The 21442-nt window shown below is 43.8% G+C and overlaps 1 protein-coding gene across 1 annotated transcript in view; it reads right to left on the reverse strand.

The window, feature by feature from the left end:
- The window catches only part of gfod1 (glucose-fructose oxidoreductase domain containing 1), a 28920-nt gene extending 7996 nt beyond the window's left edge, over window positions 1-20924 (reverse strand). Inside the window, exon 1 of the mRNA XM_042332161.1 lies at window positions 20618-20924. Coding sequence (XP_042188095.1) covers window positions 20618-20870 — 253 coding nt within the window. The 5' untranslated portion in view covers window positions 20871-20924. The remainder of the gene's footprint in view (window positions 1-20617) is intronic.
- Window positions 20925-21442: the final 518 nt, after the last annotated feature.

Raw genomic sequence — 21442 nt, forward strand, 5'->3', positions numbered from 1 at the left:
ATAATCATAATAATAATATTCCTTGCATTGATACAGCACCTTAAAACATCGCTGAGATTTCATGGCTGTTTGTGAGACACTGCGGTGCACAAATTTGCTACCATGTTCACCTATAAAATAGTCCTTTAACAGACCTCCATATCCCATCAGTATCCACACTAACTGGCACACTCCATCAGTATCCATTCAGACTTACATACACCATGTTGAAATATATTGATTATCACCTCAGGATACATTGTTATATTTCATACAGCAACCGAATGTTCCAGATGTTTGATAGTTAATTGGTTAAAAGTGGCTTTGTTGGACGGGTTGAGGTCAGCTTCTGCTTACATTTCATATTTTCCTGAGAAGATGTTCAATCCTCTGAGATAATGAGAAATCGGGTCCTTGAGCGTCGATGTAAGAACAAAGGACCACAGGAAGGAAAGGCTATAGACATCTGCCTATCTCAAGGCTGAGAAACAAACAGGCTGTGGAAGGCTGTCCAGAAGTTGTCCATATATTTCCCTCTCTAACTATCTTCATCCACCCTCTCCCGTTACTTCATCAAAAAACTCTGTCAGACATGATTTGCCTTTAACAAATCTATGTTGGCTGTCCTTTATTAACCCATATTTTTCTAAGTGAAAATGTATTTTGTCGCGCATTATCGTCTCCAGAGGTTTCCCCATAACTGACGTTAGGCTGACTGGTTTGCAGTTCCTGGGTTTATCCTTCTGCCCCTATTTATACAGAGGAGTGACATTCGCAACCCTCCAGTCCTCTGGCATCACCAAGGAAGATTGAAAGTTTGTTGCCAGAGCCTCTGTTATTTCCACCCTTACTTCCCTCAGTAACCTAGGTTGCATCTCATCTGGACTGGGTGACTTATCTACCTTGAACATCAACGATCTTTTTAGCACCTCCTCTCGGTTTATTCTTATCTTATCCAATTTCTCTATCCTCTCTGCCGATACTGTGGCATTGGCTGCATCCTCTTCTTTTGTGAAGACAGATGCAAAGTACTCATTCAGTACATCAGCCATGCCCTCTGCCTCCACAAGAAGATTTCCTCTTTGGTCCCTAATTGGACGCACCCTACCTTTGTCCAACCTTTTATTCTTTATATGCTTATAAAATACTTTAGGGTTCCCTTTTATGTTACCTGCTAATCTTTTCTCATACAATCTCTTTGCCCCTCTTATTTCCATTTTCAGTTCTCCTTCCCTTGTTTGAGCTAAGTCTCCATTATTGCCACTACATCATAACCCCATATGACAACTTGAGCCTGCAGCTCACCATCTTATTTGTCACACTCCGTGCATTTACGCACATGCACTCCAAGACTGACCTAGTCTGTCCTGCATTTCTCCCCCATCTAATTCCTTTTTCTGTATTACTCCTTATTACATTGTTATTTGTCTCTCCCAGCCCTCTGTGTAACTTGTTTTTCCTCTCTGATGCTGCATCCTTAGTGCCTTCCACCCTCAAAATTAGTTTAAACCCTTCCCCTAACCTCCCTGCGAGGACATTGGTCCCAGCCCTGTTCGGGTGTAACCCGTTCACCTTGTACAGGTCCCACCTGCCCCACAACTGGTCTCAATGATGCAGGAACCTGAAGCCCTCCTTCCGCACCATTTCTGCAGCCATGCGTTCATGTGTTTGATCCTGCTGTTTTGATACTCACTTGCACAAGACACTGGGAGTAATCCAGAGATCACCACTTTTAAGGTCCTACTCTTTAACTTTAAAGTCTCTAGCTTCTGATACTCTCCCTGTAGGATCTCAGCCCTTTTTTTCCCTGCACCATGGATCCCAACATGGACCATGATGTTCCCCTTCCCCCTGTAGAATGTTTTGCACTCATTCCGTGATGTCTTCAACCCAAAGTTATTCTGAATCTGTTATGGTAAGGCTGTGTTAGACTCAGGCAAAGAATGGAATTGCTGGGGGGAAGGATTCTTTCATTTACAATAATAATAATAACCCTTGTATTTGACATATATTTTGATGTATTAAAACATCAAAACACTGATAATGATAATAATAATAATAATAATAATAATAATAATCCTTGCATTTGATATAGCGCTTTTCACGTCGGGAGGACGTCCCAAAGCACTTCACAGAATACACTGTAAAGTGAATTGACTGTATATTTGTGGGCAAATGCGGCAGCCAATTGCACACAGCAATCTCCCACAAACAGTCGTAGATTGAAAATGACCAATTTATTATTGGTTTTAGTTTTGGAGGGATTATTATTAGGCGTGTGGAGTAAGGAAACTTGCCCAAGGTTTCGCCCTGCCTGGAATTGAACTCGGGTCTCTCGCTTGCAAAGCGAGTGCTCTAACCACTGAGCCACAGGACTCCACATGACTCACTATATCAAAGGTAAAGATTATGATTATTAGCAATTGATCGCTTCGCCCACAAAATATACAGTCAATTCACTTTACAGTATATTCTGTTAAGCGCTTTGAGACTCAATGATGTTATAAAGCACTATATCAAATGCAAGGATTATTATTATTAGCATTATAGCACTTTGAAGAAGCAGTAGCAGAAATCCCATGATGACCACAAATGCCCCTTAAAGGGAATTGTCTAAATTGTGGCCTTGTGCTTTTCTCTGCTAGGAGCTGGATTGGTTTGAGAATTCCAGCATTGATTTAATTTGTGACCTCCAGCAACCAACAGAAAGACTCCCCTATCTCTGCTGAGAGCCACTTAGATATTAGTTATGTCAGCAAATATACAGCAGTGCAGTCAGAATAGTTACTGTGGAATATTATTCTGTCCAGATTTTGTGTGGTGAGGTTTAGGTGAGGGTACCTTAGCCAGAGATGATGTAGCACAGTGCTATTTAATAGCAGTGCTATTTAATAATATAATTAAATCCTATTAGAAGGATTTAATAGGCCCAGGTTCCAGTGTATCTTCTAGACGTCTGGAAGATGTGATAAGGCGCTATATCAAATGCAAGTATTATTATTGTTATTATCTCTGTGCAGCACCACAAATCATTAAAGAAAAAAAATTGTGCAAAAGACAGACTCTTTCCTAAACTGTAGGTTTCCCAGCAGGGCGAAACCTATGTTCCTTGTGGAGTCCTGTAGGTCACTCACCTTGCAAGTGAGAGACTTGGGTCCAATTCCCGGCTGGGTGAAACATTGGGCAAGTTTCCTTACTCCACACGCCTCTGTTTATCTATCAGTAAGTAGGAACCCGGTTGTTAGTCGATTGGCAGATCGCTTTTCCGGGGATGATAATCCCTTCAAAAAAATAATAATAATTTGGTCACTCATTCCACGACTGTTTGTGGGACACTGCTGTGCACAATTGGCTGCCGCATTTCACCCACAAAATAAACAGTCAATTCACTTTACAGTATATACTGTGAAGCGCTTTGAGACATCTCGAAGACGTAAAAAGGCGCTATATCAAATGCAAGGATTATTATATGTACATGACTAATATTTCCAGGTTTGATGGCTGAAGCAGTTCTTTTCTGCTTACTGCTGTCTTCTTGTCCTGTGCTTCTTCTAGAAATGATTAGAGCATTGTGTGCACTTGTTTCTCACTAAAACTCCAGGCTATTCTGTTCCTGATGTTACACACTGTTTCCTCCACTTCACTGTCGGTTTGCTATAATCCATCCTTGTTAACAAAGCACAAATTGGTCATTAACTGTTGTCACAGAGATAAATAAGCAAAATGTATTCTAAACAAACTCGATGGTTCCCACTAGCAGGAAATTACTCCGCAAGAATCTCAATAATTCCATACTTAACAGCTCAGCTGAATATGTGAATATTTCTGTTTTGATGTATGTATACACAGAATAGCTCTACATAGATAGCTCTTTTAAAAGAGCTGGCACAGACACGATGGGCCAAATGGCCTTTTTCTGTGCTGTTTGATTTTATGATAATTCTATGTACATCGTCCTTCCCAACTCCGGGTGAATACCCACAAACCCCCTCCTATAAGAAATACATTTAGCTAGTAATGATTAATAAAGGTATAAAGCAGCCACTCTCTGAGCAATAATATGAGGGTCTTGAAGATGGATGAGATGCTATTTATTAGAATCATCTTGGTGTCAGTCTGGGTCAGTTGGTAGCACTCTCAAATTGGGTTCAAGCCCCACATTGACACCAGTGCAGTCCATTGTGGGTGTACTGCATTCTTGGAAGTACTGACCTTCAGATGAGATGTCAATCTAAGGTATATTCAGGTGGATGGCTCCAATTGAGAAGAGAAGATAGTTTCTCGCAGTGTCCTGGGCAACAATCCCCCAATTAGATATTTGCAAAATAACCATTTTATTGACCATGAATTTACCAGGTAGTGAATGCTGGCAACTCAACCTGATCTTGTCCTTATTCCCTGGCCAGACGCATACAGTTTCCAGCAACATCACTGGATAATGATCAATAGCAGCAGATCTGGTGGATGATTATAATAACGTAGTGATCCTTGCCTTATCACATTAAAACTCCTTAAAGTGCTTCACAAACTTTGCCATAAAGGGTTGTGATTGTATTTTTAAACGAATTGTAAGATCAGCTAACTCAGCATCGACCTGTGCTCAAACCTACGACTTTCTGGGCCTGTAAGACTTAGTTCTGCTCTTAGCAGAGTGTTTCCTTTTCTACACGCCACTGTTTACCTAGCAGTAAGTAGGAACCCGGTTGTTAATCGATTGGCCAATCGCTTTTCCTGTGTTAATAATCACTTAAAAAAAACGAATTAGTCACTCAATCCACGACTGTTCGTGGGACACTGCTGTGTGCAATTGGCTGCCTCGTATCTTCCACATAATTTACAGTACATTCTGTGAAGTCCTTTGAGATGTTTCGATACGGTAAGGCACTATATCAAATGCAAGGATTATTCTTATTATTTATTATCAAGCACTGACTGGTTAGGCTGATGGCGTTTTCGTGCTGTACAGTCTGTGCACATCTATGTAAACACAACTGAGCACAAAATTAATTGCTTTGGAACAAGGAAGCACGTCTCCACGCAGACGGTTGTGAAGACGTGGAACACTTCATCCACGAAAGCTGCAGAGGCGGAATCAATAGGGATGTTTAAAAGATAGAAAGATATTTGGCTAATAATAATAATAATCCTTGCATTTGATATAGCGCTTTTCAAGTCTTCTAGACGTCTCAAAGCGCTTCACAGAATATAAAGTGAATTGACTGTATAGATGTGGGCAAAACGCGGCAGCCAATGAATGATTTTTCATTCATGTTCACCCACAAGGTGTAGCAGCAACGATTAACAAGAATTGGACCATTCATCCAACAATTCCACTGAGGTCCGAACATAAGAGAACAAGATACATATGGAGAAATAAGCATTGCTTATGGCCCTAGCTACAGCCAGCAGCCACTGTGTTAAAGCACTGCACAATGTGTCTGGTATACATATGTTAAGACAGGAAGGCACTTTATCAGCTGTGTCACCAAATTAAGTAACTTGACAGATGAAGTTGCAGTTGGTTACCGTGTGATGGGCTTAATAAAAGTTCTTCATTACGCTGTGGAGCCATCATTGGTTGGGGCTTTCACTCAATATTGGGAATTAATTGGCGAGCTTTGCAAAAGAATTTGCCGCACAACCGGGATTTGCTATTTACAAATAATTCTGTGAATATAATAATAATCCTTGCATTTGATAATAGCGCTTTATCATGTCTTCTAGACGTCTCAAAGCACTTCACAGAATATACTGTAAAGTGAATTGACTGTACACGTTGTGGGCGAATCGCAGCAGCCAATTGCGCACAGTAGTGTCCCACAAACAGTCGTGGATTGAAGTGACCAATTTATTATTAATTTTTTTTGAAGGAATTATTAACTCTGGAAAAGCATCCGCCAATCGACTCACAACCAGGTTCCTACTTACTGCTAGGTAAACAGAGATGTGTGGAGTAAGGAAACTTGCCCAATATTTCACCCTGCTGGGAATTGAACCCAGGTCTCTCCCTTGTGAGGGGAGCACTCTAACCACTGAGATACAGGACTCCAGAATCTCAGTAAATAATGGAATAGTACATTTGGCTCAGTAGATCTGCCTAGTGCTGGAAAGCAGTTCATTGTGTGTTCAATTTTGCTCAACAAGAACTACTTGGTTCACTCTGCCTAGTGTATAACTGAGCTTTCCAGGTCCAGAAAGGTTTGATTCGCAGTCTTAACCCACTTCCACCGCACACTACCAAGTCAGTAGCTTTACCAAGGGAATTTCACTCTTCAAAGCTTTCAATGAAAACTCTGCTACTTCTACTTGTGATAAATCAAAGATTGTTTCAAATATGTTGAAGTAATCGCCAATTAAAGTTGCATCCGTTGTCTTACTGGAATATTGCTGCCAATATCAAATGCTAAATCTCACTAAGGTAATGATCAGGTTATAAGTGTGTTAAATTTAGCTCTGTGAGGACCACTGTACAATTCTGAACTAAAATAGTAAAGCACTGGAAGACTACAATTATGATATCATCCACTCATTGTGATTGAGAAATTAAGAGTTAAGGAGACGGTTAGAAGAAAATCTCTCAGGCAAAGGTGATTGCAACATGGAATGCTTTGATGCAAGTGTCTGTTAAGACCATAGCATTTAAATGGAAATTAAATAAACATTTCAAAAGAAACAATCCAAAAAACTAATGGAACACAGTGGCGTAGTGAGATTTGGATGTCGAGTTGTAAATGGAGGAATGAGCAATAGCATTCTGAGCTGTAATTTCAATAATTCCATGATCTGCACTTCCTGGTGTTTTTGCAGTTCCACTTGTGATTAATAAAGAATGTCAGGAAATCCTTTTTTTTGCAGATTAAATTCAATTGTATGTATAGGAGTTGTTTACCAAATAGGAATTCCACACCACCCAGTGCTGAAAATATGGATGAACATCGCAGCAAATCATCTCATCACACAATTCATTTGCTACACCCTCTGGGACGCAGGCTTGAAAGAAAACCTATCAGACGGGATCATATAAAGGTATGTGATGCTGCTATTGATTTGTGGCTTCGAAGACTCGAGGTGATACTGCACTCTAAGTCTCTGCTGAGTTTAGATTGCCTCAGGACTTTCAAAGGATGCTTGTGGAAATAATAATAAACAATACTAATCCTTGAATTTGATATAGTGCCTTATTATGTCTTCTAGACATCTCAAAGCACTTCACAGAATATACTGTGATATGAATTGGCTGTATGTCTTGTGAGTGAAACGCGGCAGCCAATTGCGCACAGCAGTGTCCCACAAACAGTCGTAGATTAAGTGACCAAATTATTATTAGTTTGAAGGAATTACAACCAGGTTTCTACTTACTGGTAGGTAAACGGACGTGTGTGGAGTAAGGAAACTTACCCAATGTTTCGCCCTTACCGGGAATCGAACCTAAGTCCTCTCGCTTGCAAGACGAATGCTCTACATTCATGCACACGCAAATATCTTGACATCATTGCATCACTGCTGTCATTTAAAATTTATTTTTCTGACGTCTGCTACCAAATTGCATGAGTGGAGGCCGGGAGATGTGCCTGAACATCAGTTTTTTTTGGTGTTTTTTGTAGCTCCATTACAATTATTTAACATCTCTCCTTCGTTACTCATAATTTTTGGGTCAGCCGGGTGTCTGACACAAACAGAAACCCATCACCATTTTTAACAATATCCAAATCAAACTGAGAGTTTCATGCATCTCACCTACACATGGAATTTCCAGAGATGTTTATTGGAATGCACACTTTCTCCCTGGAAGGATGCACCCTGCTTACCTGATTCCGGAAAGTATTAGATGCACGTTGGCAAGAACTGAGGAGGTACATGGGGGTACTGCTGGAGTCTAACCAGCTAAAACCATATAGCATTGAGAGTACTGACTGGCAAGCTTTCCCACCACTTGTTCAGCTAAGACCACCCAACCCAGTCATCACCAGGCCTCACTGTCTCCCAACAGATTGACTTCAAAGTCCTCACCATGATCTTCAAATCCCTTTAAACCTTAGCTCTTCCCTATCTTTGTGATCTTCTAGCCCACTTGTCTGCTTGCCTCCTCCACTCAGTTTGCAGCATGACCTCTTCCCCTCCAGATCATCCTTAAGTGACCAAGCATTCAGCTACTACGCCCCTAATCTCTGGAACTCTCACCCTTTACCCTTATATCTTGCTACCTCTCCATCTTGTCTTTAAAACTTGCCTTACAATCTACATCTTCATCTTCACCTCTGATCGCCTCCGCTTCTCCTTTCTCTGCATCTGACTCAGTCATTGTGAAGTTCTCTGAGATGTTAATCTATGTGAATGGTGCAATATAAATGCAAATTGCTGTTATTTTTGCAGCAGCCATTAAGAAAATAAATGCTAATGATCTTTCGCACTACAAGGTCAATCCAGACTGTGAGCTCAGAGGCCCAACACACATACACGCACACACAAACACACATAGTCAGTGGCATTGACAATACTGACCTCTAATGGGATTTTCCTATTACAGTTGGACACAATGAAAATATATTAATTGTAAGTAGAGGAGACAAAAACATTGGGACAATATATCAATAGCCTCTTTGTCCTCACCAAGTTAGCTGGGAGTTGCTTGAGTGCCAGATGATTGGGGTGGAGAGAGACTGACCACAGAATACTGATGGTTGTTTAACCAAAGGACCTTGAAGGAAACACATTTGACTGTAGGCCAAGGTGTTAACTAAAGGAAACACATTTTTTGTCTTCAGACATTGCCCATTTCCTATTGAGATATTATGATACTAAAGTGTAACGAATGGTCAGTGAAATGAACAGTACCTCTTTAATTTGGTTATTAAATAATGTGTTGAGTCTTTGTGCAAACCATCTTATTAAATGGCACTATTATTACAGGCAATGTTAACTGAAGACTAACAGTTTGTATGGGGGATGAAGGGAGAGGAGAAGGGTAAGAGTTGAAACTGTGTTTTGGGGGAAAACAACCTTGTATTTTATTTGCCTGCCCGTTCACCTCACAGCGTGAACCCATCACCAAACATGTTTTTTCTTCCACTCCCCTCTCAGCATTCGTCACGGACTGCTCTCTTCGTGACTCCCTGGTCCACTCCTCTATCGATACTAACACCTGCTCTCCCTCCCCTGCCCCTTCCCATGGCAGTGCAGGAGATGCAACATCTGCCCATTCAACTCCTCGATACAACTGTCCAGGGCTCCAAACAATGCTTCCGGGTGAGACAGCAATTTACATGTACTTCCACCAACGTAGTATACTGTAATCGCTGCACACACTGTGATCTTCTCTACATCAGGGACACCAAACGCAGATTGGGTGATCGCTTTGCCGAACACCTCCGTTCAGTCTGCATGTGCAACCCTGAGTTTCCGGTCGCTTGCCACTTTAATTCTCTTTCCTGCTCCCACTCTGACCTCTCCTTCCATGACCTCCATGGCTGTTTGAACGAAGCTCAACACAAGCTTAAAGAACAGCACTTGATTCACCTCCGAGGCACCTTACAGCCCTTCGGCCTCAACATTGATTTCAACCACTTCAGACCCTAACCACAGCTCCCATCTTCTCTCAGCCTTGCTCCCAAGCCCCCACCCTTTCTTCTATAACCATTAACACATTCTCTGTTCGGTCTATAATCTCCCACTATTGCCTTTTGTTTTGCACCATCAACACCTCTAATTTCATCATTTACTCTCCTCCATCTAAAAATGTTTCCTTTGTCTTTCTTTCCTCGCCCCCTTCTCTGCTTGTCCTTATAATCTGCTCCCTTCCAACATACTCCAGTTCTGACAAAAGGTCATAGACCTGAAACGTTAACTCATTTCTCCATGGATGCTGCCTGACCTGCTGCGTGTTTCCCAGCAACTTTTGTGTTCATACCAGATATCCAGCATCTGCAGTACTTTGCCTCTTGTATTTTATTTATTTGTTTTTAATTCCAAACATTCGATAACATTTTGTTCATTGATCATTAATGCCCTACTATGTCATATGCTACAAATACAACTATATAACTGAATGAATGTGCTTTTAATAAATATTTATAATATTTACATTTGGTATAGTGCCTTTCAGGTCAGAAGGATGTCTCAAAGTCTTCACAGGATTTACTGTAAAGCATAGTGACTGTGTATTTTGTAGGTGAACATAACAGCCGATTTTGCACACTGCTATGTGCCACAAACAACAATGAAGTGAATGGCTAATTTATATTTCAGGAACTTTTGGCCAGGACACTGAGAGAAACTCCCTTCTTTTTTGAATGATGTCATAGAATCTTTAACATACACCTGAACAGGCAGACTGACCTTTTAACAAAGGACGGGTGATTTTGTGAATATAAAGCTTTACTTTGTGGTTCACTTTATGACATTATGTTTTAAAGGAGGCCCAGACATCTGACCGAGCTGGGCATCACTGCAGTAAAGAGATAACACGCCTTAAATTCAAAGGTGGTAACTTCTGTGATGATGTCACAACCTTGATATTAAAGTTAATTATGTTTTACTCATGAAGCCAGTCCCAGCACTTGAACACTGGAGCCCTCCATAATATGTGAGTGCATATGATTATCATCTGACAGACAAAGGTGAAACAGAGGACACAGTGTCAGCAGCACAGATGTTACCAATTCACAAGACATACTTGTTCCTATCCTGATTTTACTTTCAGTTATTGTCTGATAGGTTGTTATTATTGCTGCTGTTATTTCTGTGGTTCTTGTTATTGCTGTAAGTTATTACTGATGAGGGAATTAATATTACTATAGCTGTTATCAATGAGATAGTTATTATGGTTGTTTATTCCTATGTTTTTTATTGCTGAGTCAGTTATTACGATGGTTGTTATTATTGCTGAAGCAGTTATTACTATAGTTATAATAATAATAATCCTTGCATTTGATAGAGCGGCTTATCACTTCTTCAAATTGGCTCACAGAATATACTGTAAAGTGAATTGACTGTATACTTTGTGGGCGAAACATAAAATGAAGGCAGTTATTATTACTAAGGTTTTTATGATTACTGACACCATTGCTCTGGTCATCATCATTAATGTGGCAGTTATTACGCAGGTTTGTGGGTTCAAGCTCCACATCAGGACTTTGAACTCACATTGTGTACACTGACACTCCACCACAGTGCTGGGGGGGTTTCTACACTGTTGGAGGTGCCACATTTGGATGAGACGTTAAACAAGGTTCCGTCTGCCTGTTCATGTGGACGTTAAAGATCCCATGGCACTATTTGAAATGAGAAGGAAGTTTCTCCTGGTGTCCTGGCCAATAATCCCCCAAATAAAATTGGTCACTCACTCCATGGCTGTTTGTGGACATTTCTGTGCTTTCATCTAAAAGATAGGCAGTCAACAATAACTTACATTTATAGAGCGCCCTTCACGCAGGGCAGCATCCCAGAGCACTTAAGTCACGACACTTTACAGCATATCCTGTGAAGCGCTTTGAGATATCCTCCAAACATGAAAGCCACTGTATCAAATGCAAGTATTACTATTGTTAGTATTATTGTTGCAGCAGTTATTACTATGGTTATTCTTGCTATGCAAATATTGTTACTATAGGTATTATTGTTGGTGACAGTTATTATTACTATAGCTACTTATTGCTGTGGCTGTTATTGCTGCTACAACAATTGCCAAGATCTCTTTAACTGAGAGAAATGACTGAGAATCATTGACTGGGAGGGCGCTAAATCCAACCAGACTGAAGCAGTTTCTAAAATAACATTATAAATAACCACATGTTGTCAAAGCCTCCAATGACTGCTATGGGCAACTTACACACTTTCCCCTTCAGGGATCAATACAAAATCAATGCCAGGCTCAGGCTAATTTGTTGCATTGTAGTCTGGTTGCTTAATGTGCAGCCACTCACTGTTTACCAGTGTGGTGGGAACTGGCTTGGAGCTGAGCAAGTGATTCATTTTCAACCTTTTTCACAATGTCATTGACCAAAGGCATGACCCCTGAATTCACTCCTTAGTATACTGTGAATTATGGAATAACCAAAAAAGACTCACTGGAAACTGTCCAACAGAGAAGCTACAGTCAACTGGACTGTCCCAATGTTATAAGAGTCCCGTAACATAGTAGTTAGAGCACTCGCCTCGCAAGTGAGAGGGCCCGGGTTCAATTCAAAAGTGGGGCAAAACCTTACTCTTTACTCCACACGTCTCTGTTTGTCTAGCAGTAAGTAGGAACCAGGTTGTTAGTCAATTGGAGGATTGCTTTCCGGGGGTAAAAATCCCTCCAAAAAAATATTTTTTAAACAGAATTATTTAGTGACTCAATCCATGATTGTTTGTGGGACAATTGGCTGCCGTATCTCTTCTACAAAATACACAGTCAACCTACTTTACAATATATTCTGTGAAGCAATTTGAGACATCTCAATGATGTGATAAGGTGCCAAATCTGATGCAAGGATTATTATATTTATAAGAGGAGACACAGAACCTCCGAGTAATTAATCTCAGTTGCCTGTTGTTATTTGCTTTACAGTAATGCACTGTTTAGAGTCAGACTGGAAGCAAACATTCTGTGCAGCTGCTCTCTTAACCCTCATCTTCAGATGTGGGGTACGATGCCACCCACAGCTGCCCTGAACTCAGAAACATCTGCAAAGTAAATAGAGGAGAATTGCTACCTCCAGGCCACCAAAACCTGTATGAAGTGGTTTTCTCTGCTGTTCTGATCATAATAGAGTTGGTAATGGAAGTGTTGTTTCCGGAGAGGCTATTTCAACTGGCTCCAAATTAAAGTTTCTCCCAGTGTCCTGGGAGTTCGTCTACAAATAGACAGTACACCAAATCAAATCCTGGGAGGCACTTTGAAATGTCTCGACAACGTGATCAGGCTCTACATCTATTGCAATTATTATTATAAACAGAGTAAGAAACAAGACATTTAAACCACTGCACGCAGACAAACATGTCGTACAGCTTGAGTTGTGTGCTTGAGTCCAGCTCAGTGTAAATGGGATGAATCCCACAGTGCCGACTGCTCAGGGCATTGCAAGACACTTCTACTTGAAGCACTTGTGCAACAGTAATGAAGCGTTAAATTCTCCTCTGTAACATTTACCCAACACTTCCAGGCCGTTTGGCCTACTTTTAGGGTGAAGGCAGTATTCCCAGTGTTGGCTCCTACAGTAGCTTTCTGCAATGTGTAATGTTACGATGAATGATTCAGACACGAGGTTGTTCAGCGTATCCAGCCATTGGTTTGAGGTACAGTATCAGATTATGTAGAGGTCACAATGCTAACATTAAGCCATATAGAGGTGATCACTTCTAATGTCATATTATACATATAGAGGCTATTACTATTGTAATCCGGCTACACCGGGGCACTTATTGCTAATACAACAACATGCATTTACATAGGGCTCTTCATGTGTGGTAACGTCCTTATGCCGTCCTTCGGATGAGACATTCTCCGAGGTTCCGTCTGCCTGTTCAGGAGGACAGTAAAGATCCCATGAGACTATTCAAAAAGAGAAAGGAGTTTTTCCCGATGTTCTGGCCAACAATCCCCCAAGTAAAATTGGTCACTCACTCACACTGGCTGTTTGTAGGACATTGCAGTGTGTGCAATTGGCTGCTGTGTTTCGCCCACAAAATACAGTCAATCCACTTTACAGTATATCCTGTGAAGCGCACTGAGACATCTCAACAACGCGATAAGGCTATATTTAATGCAAGGATTATTATTATTATAAAGAGAAACTCTTCTTTTTGAACAATTTCATAGAATTTTTAACGTATACCTGAACAGGCAGACTGACCCTTTGACAAAGGACGGGTGATTTTGTGAATATAAAGCTTTACTTTGTGGTTCATTTTGTGACATTATGTTTACTCCAATGCAAACCTTTCTTTTACTTCCTGTAGTGGAAAGAATTGTTCCAGCCTCAGGTCAGCTTTTGTGGTGGAAAGACATGAATCTGCATCTTAAAAGTATTCCTTCTGATGCTGTGGAATGTGCCCTGCAGCCTGGGGCAATAAGATAAGGGACTCAGGGAAGATCAGGCAGCATCTTTAAGAACCTATGTAATTCTCCAATTTATATAGAGTATAATGCTCCAATTTATGTAGAGTACAATGCTCCCCTAGCTCAAGAGTGCCACTCAAGTTTGTCACTCAAGGCTGTCAGTTGAGCGTCACTCTACTTCAGACGTGGTGTTTATATCTGGAAAGCCCAGGGTGTAAGCAGTGTATTAATGTCACATCCATCAAACATGGGCAAGATCTAGGGAAACGATTCTTCCCAATCTAACTGAAATAACAATAGTGGAGACAATGTGATGTGCTTACAAATGAGGCAACTTTCCTCCCAGCTCTTTTCACTCACTGGCTCTGCCACTATTACTTAATTTTGTTCTGGTCAGCCGGGTGCCTGACAGAGGGAGAAATCCACCTGGGTTTGAGCAATTCAGAGCATGCAGAATTTAATAAGTTCTTAAATTTGGTCTTTACAATGTCTAGAAGACGTGAAAAGCGCTATATCAAATGCAAGGATTATCATCATTAATTTTAAAAGGATTTCCTGTGCTTCTAATCAAAGATCCTCAGAAAACCAACTTCACAGTCAAATCTACATAACTATGACAACTTGCATTTTTACAACGTCCTTCATTCAGGGTAGTGTCTTGGAGCGCTCTAAAATGCTAATAAAATACAGTATAATAATAATAATAGTCCTTGCATTTGATATAGCGCTTTTCACGTCGGGGGGACATCCCAAAGCGCTTCACAGAACACACTGTAAAGTGAATTGACTGTATATTTGTGGGCCAACACGGCAGCCAATTGCGCACAGCAATGTCCCACAAACAGTCGTAGATTGAAAATGACCAATTTATTATTGTTTTTGGTTTTGGAGGGATTATTATTAGGCCGTGTGGAGTAAGGAAACTTGCCCAAGGTTTCGCCCTGCCTGGAATTGAACTCAGGTCTCTCGCTTGCAAAGCGAGTGCTCTAACCACTGAGCTACAGGACTCCTGTAGGTGTAGTGTAAATCTACACCCAGATGGAATTTTTCTCCTGCCCTCCATGATGTTGGGTCACTGGTTGTGGGGGAAAAGCTTGCCCAGAGTTTGTTTATTGCTGTGATACATATGCATTGTATCTGTTTGCATTCCTAATGTGTTTCAAAATAAAGCCCACTGGAGCTTTTGGGCTGAGCACTAAATCTCTCAGCTGTTCAGAGATCTCCATGCATTCTAACTGCAGGGCCCTGTTTAAAATCAAACCTTCGCAAAGAAAGAATATTAATTTTAACAATAGTAATCCTTGGTGAATTTTTCTCCTGCTTCCAAAAATTGTTTCAGTGTTGCTATACAAAGGATGAATGCTGATGACAGCGCTGTATACAGTGGTTCACAGGAACCCTGCAGTGTTGAGGACCTGGAAATCATTTGTAAAATCATCATTAACATGGGGAGTCTCAGTCATCATGTCATTACAATTGTCAGCTCACTTACTTCCTCAAACCAGACTGCCGATCAGCCTGCCAGTAACCACTATTCAAAGAAAACAATTTGAAGAAAGCGCAGGAACAGAAACAGGAGAAAGTAACAAAAGGATGGCTAATAAGAAAAAAAACAAGCCCAAATGCTTCAAAGGGTTTCACGGTAATTACTGTCAGGTGAGGTGACTGTTTTACCGGAGCAAACGTGGCAGCCATTTTACACCCACATGATTTCACAAATATGAGGCGAATAAGTAATTTATCTGGAGGGTTATCGGCCAGGACACCGGGAGAACATCTCTTCTCTTTTCAAATAGTGAGAAGGGGTCTAAATCATTTACTCGAAGAACGGACAGACGGGATCTCATTTTAATGTCTCACTCGAAGGGCCACATCTCAACTTAGTGGCAGTGCAGACCTACTCCCGTTCCTCTTTTCCAAATTAAAACTAAGTTCTGGAAGTATAACATAAGAACACAAAAGGGTGGAAATCTGAGAGCAAGACACCTGGCATCTAACACCGTTCTTTCAGGTTGACTCGTGTTCTCTGACATCCCTATAATATAACAATAATAATCGTACATTTGATATAGAGATGTCTCAAAGCACTTCACAGAATATACTATAAAATGAATTGATTCTATATTTTGTAGGCGAAACTCGGCAGTCAATTCCACATAGGAGTGTCCCACAAACAATCCTCGATTGAGTTCTATAGCTTAGTGGTTAGAGCACTCGCATCGCAAGCGAGAGGAGCTGGGTTCGATTCCTGGCAGGGCAAAACCTTAGTTAAGTTTCCTTACTCCTCATCCCACTGTTTACTTAGCAGTAAGTAGGAACCTGGTTGTTAGTCGATTGGTGGATCGCTTTTCTGGAAGTAATAATCCCTTCAAAAAAATATATAGTAATAATAATTTGGTCACTCAATCCACGACTATTTGTGGGAAACTGCTGTGCACAATTGGCTGCCACATATGGCCCACAAAATATACAGTCAATTAACTTTACGGTATATTCTGTGAATTACTTTGAGGCATCTCAAAGACATAAGGCAAATGCAAGGATTGTTATTATTATTATAGACTGCATGTGGGTGACAACATGAAGCTGCAGGCTGCACATTTGCAGAACAGCTGTGCTAGAAAGGCAGTAAAGTTCTGCTGAAAATGTTCTCAAACTATAATAGATTAAAGGAGACCATGAATATGGTGCAAGACTGTAATAGTGGAAGAGGTCTGTGCATTCTTTTCCAAGAAAATATATGTTTGGAGGCATGATCAGGCGTGTAGTGCTCTGGGGAATGCCATATAAACCACAAGAGTCAGTGAGATGATTATACAGTTACCCAAGCTCTCAATGTTGCCGCCTTTTTAACACTCTCTGAGTCAGTCAGTTGTGTATTAATGTATACATTGTAAGACAGGTTTGCTTAAGCTAAATTGAGTCATCATAATGCAGATCTTCTCTGACCCTTGTTTAACTGCCCCACTAAAGCCATAGATTATTTGACAGTCATTGACAGTCTTGCTCCAAGTCAAATGATTTGACACTCCAGGTCATATGACTTTGATCCTACATGATGGGGATAGAGGAGTCTGTTGCAATGATATTGCAACATAACCACTTGCTGACAGAATCAACTGACAGAGGGAGAACGTTTACAGAGGAGCAATACTCTTCAATGCATGAGTTTGTTTTCATTGGAAGCTGATTACTAGCAAATACATTGGCAGCTAAAATGGTGGCAAATGTGAAAGTCTTGCTTAGGAGTAACAAGTACATTACTGCTGCACTTCCGTCAATGGCATCATTCTTTTGAGTTTGGAGGACAAGCGACTCGTATCATTTGTCGAGTAACTTATCACTTGTCACTCGATAAGTGATATGATTTTAGGGTGTGAGTTTTCACAAGTGGTAACTGTGAGAGCCTCAGGTCCGGTTGTGCAGAACTCATCTTATGATTGGGCTGAATTAAGAGATTCCTTACCTATGGTCCAACCCAGTTATAACACAATAATTGGGGTCCTTATAATGAGACCTGTGCTATAATGTGTCATAGTGCAGCCACTCACACTCTCCTCTGAGGACTCTGCACCCTCACTGTGCCTGTGCCGTGCACAGAAAGCTGGCCGGTCACTGGAGACTCCTTCTCAACATCATTTCCACGGTCACCAGAAGCCGTGAGTCGGTGTCGGTCAGGGCCATGTGCTATCATGTGACCAACTGCATTGTATCCAAACTCATAAACTTTCTCCCTCTGTCAGTTGATTCTGTTAGCAAGTGGTTGTGCTGCAATATCATTGCAACAGACTCCTCCATCCCCATCATGTAGGATCAAAGTCATATGACCTGGAGCGTGTCAAATCATTTGTTTCCTTACTTCAAATGCCTCTGTTTACCTCGCAATAAGTAGGAACTCAGTCGATTGGCGGATCACTGTCCGGGAGTAATGGTTTCTGCCAGTGCGCAAGTGGTCTGGTCTTCTCGAATACTCCTTGACCAGGTCGCACTGCTTGTTACTTAAGAGTGTGGTTGCTGTGCGGGGAGCAGCTTCTACAGTATAACCAAATTACTCACCCAGATATTCACATTGGGTGAACAGCCATCTTCGAATAAAATGGGCAACCATTATTATCATCATCCAAACTCATGGTATTATTGAGACATTTTATTAACGGAGTCTAATTCCATTGAGTAGATTTGTGCAAGACCCCTTCCCTCTCTCCTCTCCCACACTGTTCTCAATACCGATGCCCTGGACCCTGTTCAACCATTTCTTTTTGGATAATTAGCAAAATCAGGGGCATAATCTGCAGGGATTGAGGGGGTAGGGGAAGATAAATGGGACTGAACAAATTGCTCTTTGAAAGAACCAGCACAGACACAATGGGCCAAATGGCCTTTTTCTGTGCTGTAAAGATAAGCGCTTTCAGACGTCTTGAAGATGGGATAAGGCACTGTATCAAATGCAAGGATTATCATATTATTATAATTTCTACTGTTTTATGGGGCTCCACTCTTGAGTCTTTTTATTCAGTTAAAAAACCACGGCAGCACTAACTGCCAGTCAGCCACACGAGTTGGAAACCGAATGCGACGTCCAGCTCCATGGACTTTCGGCATTGAGTACGACTTGGGGCGAGCAAAGGGAGAAGGAGGGGAGAGGGTCCCACTTTGTATACATCAGGGTCAATCGTATTCAGATCGCGTAGGTTAAGAGCCCATTTTCAAACCCCGTGCCCTCAATTCAATTGTATTCCGCACTCTGCCCATGTACAGCCGGGCGATTGGGCAGCTCCTGTGCCAAGCTCGCGAAACATAACACTCGCATTATGTTCGAATTGTTCCGATGTTGAGTTTGAACAAAGTGAGAAAGAACAGTATTGTTTTTGTTACTGTTCACACCACCCTCCCCTCTTGCCACCCCACAGGAGGTGGAGGAAGTGTGACACATCGCTTCTTACGCCTCGTGTGAATTTCTGGGAACCGATGGGAGGCTTTTTGTTCATCAGAAATAAATGAGTTCAGAGCAAACCTTGTGTAAACAGGAAAGCTCCCTCCTTGACCAGGCTGGTCTTGCCCTGGAGTCAATGTCACTTGAGGTGATGTCCATCAGAGCTGACACCTCTCTTCCCATAGTGACAAAGAGCTGCTGGATTTAACCACACTCTGGCCCACACACCAGGTACACAGCTACTGACATCTTTCTGGCTCCTGAAGGAAAGATCAACCTCTCTCTCTCTCTCTCTCTTTCTTTCTTTCTTTGCAAAGCTGCTTATCTGATGCCCTCTGTGCTGAAAATGCCAAGTCCGCCCTCACACGGAAACTGCAGCGAATGAGCAGTCTGAGAGCAAACAATAACATGAGCCCCGAAATGAGAGCAGCTCACACTGACCGACCGACCGACCGACTGACCGAGTGTCCAGGCATTGTCTGCTGTGTGTTGGGAGTGTGTGTGTGTGTGTGTGTGTGGCTCATTAGAGGGGGTGAAGGGGTTGAGGAGGGGTTAGAAGAACAAAGTGCAATATTTGCTTTGCAGCCCCTACATGAATCGACAGCAATTTTTTTAAAAAAAAACCTTTGCTGTTACAGAGACAGACGCTCTCTCTCTCTCCCACACACACACACACACACATATTCTGCAAAGAATCAGGTTGAAGGCAAAGGCAGAGGCAATGTGGGAGTACAGTGCTTCTCCAGGTCCGCCTGGTCCCTGTTGGCAGCTGTTTGAGTGAAACAAGCGACTTGATCCAAGTAAAGTGACACGAACCTGAGCACTGTCACACACCTACAGCTTCCCCCCCTCCCAGGGCACTCACCTACAGCTCCCCCCCCCCCTCCCCCTCCCCTCCTCCCAGGGCACTCACCTACAGCTCCCCCTCCCCTCCCCTCCTCCCAGGGCACTCACCTACAGCTCCCCCCCCCCCCCCCCCCCCCCCCCCCCTCCCAGGGCACTCACCTACAGCTCCCCCCCCCTCCCCCCTCCCTCCCCCCCCCCTCCCAGGGCACTCACCTACAGCTCCACCCCCCCCCCCTCCCAGGGCACTCACCTACAGCTCCCACCCCCCCCCCGCCCCCCCTCCCAGGGCACTCACCTACAGCTCCCCCCCCTCCCCTCCCCCTCCCAGGGCACTCACCTACAGCTCCCCCCCCCTCCCCTCCCCCCTCCCAGGGCACTCACCTACAGCTCCAACCCCCCCCCCCCCCTCCCAGGGCACTCACCTACAGCTCCCCCCCCCTCCCCTCCCAGGGCACTCACCTACAGCTCCCCCCCCCCTCCCCTCCCAGGGCACTCACCTACAGCTCCCCCCCCCTCCCCTCCCAGGGCACTCACCTACAGCTCCCCCCCCCCCCTCCCAGGGCACTCACCTACAGCCCCCCCCCTCCCAGGGCACTCACCTACAGCTCCCCCCCCCCCCCCCTCCCAGGGCACTCACCTACAGCTCCCCCCCCCCCTCCCAGGGCACTCACCTACAGCTCCCCCCCCCCCTCCCAGGGCACTCACCTACAGCTCCCCCCTCCCCTCCCAGGGCACTCACCTACAGCTCCCCCCCCCTCTCCCAGGGCACTCACCTACAGCTCCCCCCCCCCCCCCCCCCCCTCCCCTCCCAGGGCACTCACCCAGGGTCTTGACAGCGATCTGGCGGGTCAGGGGAGGCGGCAGATTGATGCAAACCACATCCACGTCCTGGTGCAGTAAGACATCGTCGATCCTGTTGGTGTAGAAGGGCACATCCATCTCCTTGGCCAGTTCCTCGGCTTCCTCCGGGGTCCTCCCCCACAGAGCCTTCACCGTGAAGCCTTCACCCTTCAGCAACGGCACTATCACCCTGGTGGTCAAGCTGGTGCCGAACACACCGACTCCAGGTAGCATGGTCACTGAGAAACCCTCTGCCCTCCCCTCCTCCCCTCCCCTCCTCCTCTCCCTCCCCTCCTCTCCCTCCCTCCCCTCCCCTCCTCCTCTCCTCCCCTCCCCTCCTCCTCTCCCCTCCTCTTCCCTCCCCTCCCCCTCCCCCTCCCTCCCCTCCTCTCCCCTCCCCTCCTCCTCTCCCCTCCTCTCCCTCCCCTCCCTCCTCCTCTCCCCTCCTCTCCCCTCCCCTCCCCTCCTCCTCTCCCCTCCTCTCCCCTCCCCTCCTCCTCTCCTCTCTCAGCACCTGGTCTCCCCTTCCTCCTCTCCCAGCACCTCCCCTCTTCTCCCCTCCCCTCCCCTCCCTCCTCCCCTCCCTCCTCTCCCAGCACCTGTCTCCTCTCCCCTCCCTTCCCCTCCTCTCCCAGCACCTGGTCTCCCTCCTCTCCTCCCCTCCTTCCCCTCTCCTCCTCCCCTCCTCTCCCTCCCCTCCTCCCCTCCTCTCCTCCCCTCCTCCCTTCCTCTCCCTCCCTCCTCTCCCTCCTCTCCCCTCCCCTCCCAGCACCTGGTGTGCACCGCGGTGGCAGCTCTCACATTGA

This window comes from Callorhinchus milii, unplaced genomic scaffold (assembly GCF_018977255.1).
Source record: "Callorhinchus milii isolate IMCB2004 unplaced genomic scaffold, IMCB_Cmil_1.0 Scaffold2, whole genome shotgun sequence".
Lineage (NCBI taxonomy): Eukaryota > Metazoa > Chordata > Chondrichthyes > Chimaeriformes > Callorhinchidae > Callorhinchus > Callorhinchus milii.